The sequence below is a fragment of the Pygoscelis adeliae genome, unplaced genomic scaffold, assembly GCF_000699105.1.
Source record: "Pygoscelis adeliae isolate BGI_AS28 unplaced genomic scaffold, ASM69910v1 Scaffold328, whole genome shotgun sequence".
In the NCBI taxonomy this organism is placed as follows: domain Eukaryota; kingdom Metazoa; phylum Chordata; class Aves; order Sphenisciformes; family Spheniscidae; genus Pygoscelis; species Pygoscelis adeliae.
The window spans coordinates 122,173-130,341 of record NW_008825309.1 but is presented as its reverse complement, the minus strand read 5'-3'; the positions used below and the strand labels follow the sequence as shown (position 1 = coordinate 130,341).

General features: G+C 54.9%; 1 protein-coding gene across 1 annotated transcript in view; it reads left to right on the top strand.

Annotated features, from left to right (window-relative positions):
* The first annotated feature begins 1,471 nt into the window (after positions 1-1,471).
* LOC103922158 (deleted in malignant brain tumors 1 protein-like) overlaps positions 1,472-8,169 on the top strand; it is a 36,793-nt gene continuing 30,095 nt past the window's right edge. Inside the window, 5 exon segments of the mRNA XM_009330244.1 lie at positions 1,472-1,495; positions 2,156-2,498; positions 4,231-4,314; positions 4,317-4,550; positions 5,745-6,136. Of these exon segments, the coding sequence (XP_009328519.1) occupies positions 1,472-1,495; positions 2,156-2,498; positions 4,231-4,314; positions 4,317-4,550; positions 5,745-6,136 (1,077 nt within the window).

Below are 8,169 nucleotides of genomic sequence, written 5' to 3'. Positions count from 1 at the left end.
GCCCCACGCCTGCCTGCCCCACATCTCCCCCTTTGCTCCTGCACCTCTCCCTGCCCCACATCTCCTGTTGCTGCATGGCCGCGTGCACCTTCTCTCTCCTTCTATCGTCCGTCCTTCTATCGTCCGTCCTTCTATCGTCCGTCCTTCTATCGTCCGTCCTTCTATTGTCCGTCCTTATGCACCCCCTGGCCAGGGGGGCTGCCCCACGCCTGCCTGCCCCACATCTCCCCCTTTGCTCCTGCACCTCTCCCTGCCCCACATCTCCTGTTGCTGCATGGCCGCGTGCACCTTCTCTCTCCTCCTATCATCCGTCCTTCTATCGTCTGTCCTTCTATCGTCCGTCCTTCTATCGTCCGTCCTTCTATTGTCCGTCCTTATGCACCCCCTGGCGTTGGTAGTGGCAAGTGTCCCCAGCTGTGCCCTATAGATCCCTGAGAAGTTCCCCCAACAGCCTCGGCCTCCTCCTGCTCTTCCCAGCAGCCTGGATCTCCTCCTGCTTCTCCCCGGCAGCCAGGATCTCATCCCAGCAGAGGAGGAACCCAGGTAGACAGCAAGGTCCTTCACCTGGCCGGACCTCAGGATCAGAACGTGCTTCTGCCCACCTTCCCTACCCACGCGGAGCATGCCAGGTGTCCCTGTCCCCCAGCCGTCTCCATCCGCACCCTTTGTGCCCTTGGGGACCTTGTGTAGGACGCAAAACACCTGCCCCGCCTGCAATGCTGGAGGTGGTGCTGGAGGTGGTGCTGGAGGTGGTGCTGGAGATGTTCCAACACAAGTCTCCCTGCCCGTCTACACGTGGCATTGGTTGCACCAGCTGAATCAGTGGGCCATCTGAAACGCTCGCTCTTACCCCTGCTCCCCCATGACTCCCGGTGCCGCCTTCCCTGGAGCAGGAGGCTTCTCCGGGCAACGGAGGCGTCAGACAAGCCCTTTCCCTTCCCCACCAGGCGTCCCCTGCCTCCGATGGCGGCTGCTGCTGCTCTCGGTGCAACATTTGCAAGAGGATGCTCACCCGAAATCAGCGCCCCGTGCTGAGGGGCAGTACGGGAAGTGGTTTGAAACCCAGGCAAAGCCAGTACAGCAAGTTACGGCTTCATTTCTTCGAACCTCGGTGGCCATTTCTACCTTATTCAGCCTTATTTTATTTAAACAGCCGGGGCAAGGGGGGGAAATCGGCAAAAGGAGCTTGCTTTGCTTTCCACCCTCCATACGAAGGTCTCCCCAGACATCTGCTGTGAGGCAAGCATTTCTGGGGGTGGTTGATACCAAGCAGCCATCACCAATCTCCATCGTCTGGCTGTGGGCTCCAGCTCACCTTCAACAAAGCGTGAAACTGAATTCATAGCTTAGTCTGAGCTTTGTTGTGGTGAACCCAAGGTTCCTCAGGTTGAATCCTAAAAGCAACCCCAAGCTGATGCCTGTCCCAGCCATTTTTGACCGATGAGACTCAGTTGAAGTCCTCGGGTCAACCATGGAGACCCCATCCCAGACCTGGGTGAGCCAAAGAGGAGGGAAGAATCGTGAGGAAGACTGCAGCTTAAGCCGAGCAAGGAGAACAAGAGCTAGGCAAGAAGACGTGGTGTCTGGTGTCCTCTGCTCGGCAATTAATAACTGGGAGATCCTTGGCTGACCTGCTGCCAGTTGTGGTCCCGACCGACATGTCTGCAGCCTCATCGCCCACGTTTGCCCATGGGGGCGGAGAAAAGGACCTCTTGCAGATGGCCTCAGCAGGTTTGGGCCGAATTCCTGCTTCACATCTGAACGAGATAGTAGCTGAAAGTGGAAGAGGCTGCTTTCCTTCCCCACCAAGAGCACCTGCTGCCTGTCCCAAGCCTCTGAGATGCTCCCGAAGGCTTGCTGTGCTGGTGCCCATGCCTGATCTGCTGGTCTCAGCCCCCTCAGTGGGACCAGACCTGAGTCTGCTCCTCATTAAGGCGACGGGCCATTTGATGCTCATCCATTTTCTCATCCGTTGGCTATGGAGTCAGCATCACGTATGAGCAGACACACTTGCTGGGGCGAAACTAAGACCCTACAACCAAGCCCTGCAACTCCCCCAGCCCTCCCCGTCCCCCTTCTGATGTCCTCTTGAGCGGCGGACCCATGGGATGTCACCCACGGGATGTTTGCTGGTCACCAAGGATCAAGCTGAAAGCAGAAGATTCGGTTCCCCTTCATCCACTGGACTCCGCGTGATGCGAGAGCCACCGGGGAGCTGAGGGACAGAGCAGCGCAGAAAGCCGGGGGATGGAGCAGCGCGGAAAGCGTCCTCTCCCAGCTGCCTTCATCAGGTCTTCAGCGTATTTCTTCTCCAGCTGGAGATGGTGGACCTGATCGCAGCCTCTGCCAAGCCCACCTCTTCCCGCACGCCTGCCAGGCTGGGAGCAGCTTCTCCAAAAGTCCTTTGCTGTCAGCTGGGCACTCTGGGGGTGACAGACTGTCCACCCATGCTGGGCTCAGGGCTGCAGAGATCCTCCTCGTCCTAGCAGGGCTGTGTGGTGAGTGCTCTCGCATTTCCCCCCGTATCCCCCCCTCCCCGGTGCTGGTTGCACGCCGCATTTCGGGACACGGCATGCCAGAGTGCTGCCGCTCCTCTTTGTTTCTGGGTGCTTTGATTGTGGTTGCTGCAAATTTGTGAGGTGCAGGCTTAGAGCAACACCCATGGCTTCATGGTTAAGGGGCATATGTAGACCAACACCCATGGCTTCATGGCTTCATAAGGTGTGCACGTTGAGCAGCGCCCATGGTTTCACAGGTGCTTTTGCAAGTAGGGTAAGACGCAGACCTGCCAAGCCCAGCTGCAACAAGTAGCTCTCCTCCAGCTGACAGCTGCAGAAGGCTTGAGGGTCCCTCAAAAGTGCCATTATCTTCTAGAAGGCGCGTGCCACGAAGAGGGGAGAAATTTTTATGGCGGCAGAGTCGCACAGCACATTACAAATAAGCAGTGAAAAGTGGGAAAGGTGTAGAAACCGAGTGCACTGAGCGTGTTGCTGCCATTTCAGTAGTGCTGACGATGGGCAACGGAGCTGGAATGGGCAAAAAACGAGGAGGAATGGGATTTACCTGCCCTGTGATGGGGAAGGAAATATCATGGTGTTGATGTGCTTGGGTCAGGCTGGTCTGAGGAAGCAGGATGGGTGCTTGCAGAAAATAAGGGAGCCCTTTGCTCAGCTCCATTCCTTACCCTGGGGTGTCCTGGTTTCAGCAGGGATAGAGTTAATTTCCTTCCTAGTGGCTGGTACAGTGCTGTGTTTTGGATTTAGGAGGAGAACAATGTTGATAACACAGCGATGTTTTAGTTGTTGCTAGGTAATGCTTACACTACCCAAGGACTTCTCAGTTTCCCATGCTCTACCGACTGAGAAGGCTGGGGGTGCACAAGAAGGTGGGAGGGGGCACAGCCAAACTGGCCAAAGGGACATTCCATACCATGGGACGTCAAGCTCTGTACATAAACTGGGGGAAGCTGGCCGGGGGGGGCCGCTGCTCGGGGACTGGCTGGGCATCAATTGGTGGGTGGTGAGCAATTGCACTGTGCATCACTTGCTTTGTGTATTATTATTATTACATTATTATTATTTTATTTTATTTCAATTCTTAAGCTGTTTTTATCTCAACCCATGACTTTTTCTCACTTCTACTCTTCCAATTCTCTCCCCCATCCCACCAGGGAGGCGGAGGGAGCGAGCGGCTGCGTGGTGCTCGGTTGCCGGCTGAGGTTAAACCACGACATGGGGTCAAGGCTGTTCATCCAGCAAAGCCAGGTTAGAGCCGTGGGTGCAGAGTCCCTGGCACCTTGTGCTCCGGCTGCACAGTCTTGCTCAAAATCGCTCCCACAAAGAGCCTGCGACTCAGTTACCCCTGCTGGTGTTGTGCTTAGGGAGTTCGTCCTGCAAGCTGTGCAGAGTCAAGCACTGAAAAAGCAATTAGCAGTGCACTTAAAAAGCAATTAGCAAAACGTCTTAATGTATTTTGGCCTTCCTGGTTTTAAGGGACTGTATTCGCAGCTGGAAAAGCCTGGAGTTTGCTCAAGGGCCAGCTGCCATGTGTCCCCCTGAAAATAATTATAATAAAATTATAATTGGTCATGTCTTTCTCTCTCGCTTGGTGGTTCTTCCCCATTCCTTTTGGCCAACAAGTGTCAAGATGCTTTCCCAGCTGCTGCCTAGCCTCTTCTTTTGCATTATTTCCCATTAACATCTCCTTCCCTTTGCTCTCTGTCGTCACCAGCGTCAGGTCCTGCCGACGTAAGGCTGGTGAATGGCCCCGACTCCTGCACGGGCCGGCTGGAGGTGCTTTACAATGGCACCTGGGGACGGCGTGCGATGACCACTGGGACCTCAAGGGAGCCTGCGTGGTCTGCCGGCAGCTGGGCTGCGGGTCAGCGCTGTCGGCTGTTGGCGGGGCTCACTACGGGCGAGGAGCAGACCCCATCTGGCTGGCCAACGTACACTGCGCCAGGATGGAGGCCGCCCTTTCTGAGTGCTGGGCACGGCCCTGGGGAGCCCGCAACTGCGGGCACGGGGAAGACGCCAGCGTCTTGTGCTCAGGTGAGGAACACGCATCCACCATGGCTTGCATCAGCTGCTGTGGACAAGCAAAGGGTTAAACAGCAGGCAGGACAACCGTCTTGCCCCTTGCTATTGACTGGTCACCCCTTCTTGTTGACTGATTGCCCCTTGCTGTTGACTGGGAGTCCTCTGTACAGTGAGTGTAGGCACCCAGCTCACAGACAAACACGTACCTATGGCCACTGGCGGGTAGGACCCTTAATTTTGAGCTGGATCTGTCCCCTAAGGTAGGCAGAATTACTCCCTCCCTTCCTAATTTTGTGGAGAATTAGCCTCTTCACGCTATTGCTCCAGGCAATTTCCAAATGCTGTTCTCACCTTAGAATCATAGAATCATAGAATCATTAAGGTTGGAAGAGACCTCCAAGATCATCGAGTCCAACCGTCAACCCAACACCCCCATGCCCACTAAACCACGTCCCTAAGCGCCTCATCTACCCGTCTTTTAAATACTTCCAGGGATGGTGACTCAACCACTTCCCTGGGCAGCCTCTTCCAAGGTTTAACCACTCTTTCAGTAAAGAAATTTTTCCTCACGTCCAATCTAAACCTCCCCTGGCACAACTTGAGGCCGTTTCCTCTCGTCCTTTCGCCAGTTACTTGGGAGAAGAGACCGACCCCCCCCTCGCTACAGCCTCCTGTCAGGTAGTTGTAGAGAGCAATGAGGTCTCCCCTCAGCCTCCTTTTCTCCAGGCTAAACAACCCCAGCTCCCTCAGCTGCTCCTCATAAGACTTGTTCTCCAGACCCCTCACCAGCCTCGTTGCCCTTCTCTGGACACGTTCCAACATCTCAACATCCTTCTTGTAGTGAGGGGCCCAAAACTGAACACAGTATTCGAGGTGCGGCCTCACCAGTGCCGAGTACAGGGGCACGATCACTTCCCTGCTCCTGCTGGCCACACTAGTTCTGATACAGGCCAGGATGTCATTGGCCTTCTTGGCCGCCTGGGCACACTGCCAAAGCTCTCCACATCTCCTGGCATCGAGGCTGCAGCTCCCTGGCCATTTCTCAGCCCAACCACCTCCTGGCTTTACGGGGATGAATCCCTTCATGGGCACGTCCTGTTGGATGCCATCCGGGCTTGCTGGGCAGGAGACCCTGCTCCTAAGCATTGCCGGCTGTGGCACGCCCAGCAAAATCTCTGACCGTTTGCTCCCCGGGGGTGTTTGCAGGGGCACCCGCTCCAGGTTCGACCCGTACCAGGCTGGCGAATGGCTCAAGTTTCTGCTCCGGCAGAGTTGAAGTCCTCCACGATGGCGAATGGGACACCGTGTGCGACGACAGCTGGAGCCTGATGGACGCCAAAGTGGCGTGCAGGGAGGTGGGCTGCGGCCAGGCACTGTCAGATCAGTTTGGGGCTGCCTTCGGGCAGGGGTCGGGGCCCATCTGGCTGGACGAAGTGACCTGTGGTGGGACGGAGGCTGCCCTTTCTCTGCGCCAGGCCAGGTCCTGGGGGAGCCATAACTGCAACCCCAGAGAGGATGCTGGCGTTGAATGCACGGGTAACTCTTGACTCCTGCCCCATCAGAAGGGTCCCCTTTGCAGAAGGGACCATTCTGCAACCGTCCAGCCCTGGTAGGGCCCGCCAGGAATAAGCCGCTCTGCAGACTGCCCTGCTTGGAGCAGTCAGAGTGGTGGCACCTTGAATGGCCTTGGCTTCTGCAGCGGTCCACCCCTGAAGCATAGACGGTCGTGATGCACGAGATGGTGCATGGATGTGGGCGTTGAATGGCCACAAGCAGTGCAAAGGTGCTACAGCCCCGAGGGGACCATGCCTGATGGTGACAGGGTCTTAGCAGAAGCTTTCTTTGTATCTCCTTTCCTGAATCATACGATCACAAAACAATGTAGATTGGAAGGGATCTCTGGAGAGCTCTGGTCTAATCTTCCACTCTCTGTTAGACCAACGAGACCATGTTGTTCATGGCCTTGACCAGTGAAGATGTGAAAGTCCCCAAGGAGGGAGATCCAAACACCTTTCTCATCTGTTACAATATTTAACCATCCTCATGGGGGAAAAGAGTATTTTCCACTGCCTAATGGGAATTTGCCACAGCACACACTGTGCCCATTTCTTCATGTCCTTGTGATGTCCATTGATCTCCTGAATTAGCTCTGGATGAAGCGATGTTTGCTTTCTCCCCACAGGCTCTGTTACCATCAGACCTCTGCAGCCTCTGCCGCTGCTCCCATTGCTGGTCTCGATCGTCCCTCCCATCTCGATGCTGGTCTGCGGGGCTCTTCTGTACCAGAGGAGGAGGCAAATGCAAAACGGGGCTTTTCATTCCCCCTTAGGTGAGCTCCGCTGCGGGTGAAGAGGGCAACAGAGTTTGCAGAAGTGTGTGGTTGGAAATAAGTTTTGTTCAAAACCTTGATGTCAGCAGAGTTGGGGCAGAAGATTTTTTTTTCCTTGTGGCTCATGTTGAAAGGAACTTCCTTTTCTGGTTTGACCTTTTCTCTCCCCATCCCTTTCTCCTTTCTCTTTCTTTCCACTCATCCCCTTTCACTTTGACACCATCTTCCCTGCTGGGTTACGGACACGCTGGGAGGTGGGACAGCCCTTGAAGCCTCCTCGAACACTGCCTGTGCTTCCCTCTGCTGCCTGCGCTGCCTGTACGTCAGACAGGAGCTTTGAGCAGGGATGGCTCTATGGGTTCCTAGCTCCCCATTGGCAAGGGATGTGCCACTTTTAGCCCGAGGGGTGAGAAAAGACCAGGAATTGTGTCTGTTCCTGAAGTTTTAGGGCTGTGGTGGAGACTCTTGGAAAGCGGGGTTGAGCGGTTGGGGTTGCCTGTGTTGAACATCCCCATGTTGTCTTGTTGAACGTCCATCACGTTGATGAAAGGTGCTGTGTGTGGACCAAATGCTGGATGAGGGGTGGTTTCTGCAAAGCAGGCTTCATGTCTGAGTGCTGGCAGGGGCAATGGTGGTATGCCCTGTGCTGCCACTGTTGCTGGCCAAGCCAAAGTGATTTGTGCTGTCTCCAACGGAGCGAGCATCCTCGGCTGGCCTTGTTAAAAAGGGGAAAATTCAGGCTGTGTGGAGCAAACCATCGACTGAATCACCGTGCTCTGCAGGTTTTGTGCGCATGGAGGAGCTGGTTGTCTCTGACATGTCCCATCTCGACGCCTGGAAAAGAGCAAGCAGCAGTCAAGGTGGCTCCTGCTGGCAATGCCGACAACGAGAGAGCTCAGCACAGCCTGTGACCAGCCCAGACCTAAAACTCCAGTGATGCAGCTCCGTCCCAGCACACAGCTCTTTCACCAAGGGCCCTGGACCACCTTGCCTCTACAAGAGCTAGGTCACTAGATCCACCACCCGTCTCCATGCCCACCTCGGTCAGTTACCCCGAGCAATACAAGGCGTGACACACACCGTGTGGCACCAGCGGTCTGCACGCAGAAGGCATTTGATGTGTAGAAATTTAAATTTTTTTTTCATTCAGATTTCTCTTTCAAATTTTTTTTTGTGCATTTGTGAAAATAAAAACATTCTCTAAGACTCAAGCGGTGTTTTACTCTTGGAGGTTTTTTTTCTTCTTTTTTTTTTTTATAGCCAGTCAGTGGAGGCTGCAAAGTTTACCCTGAAGTATATGCC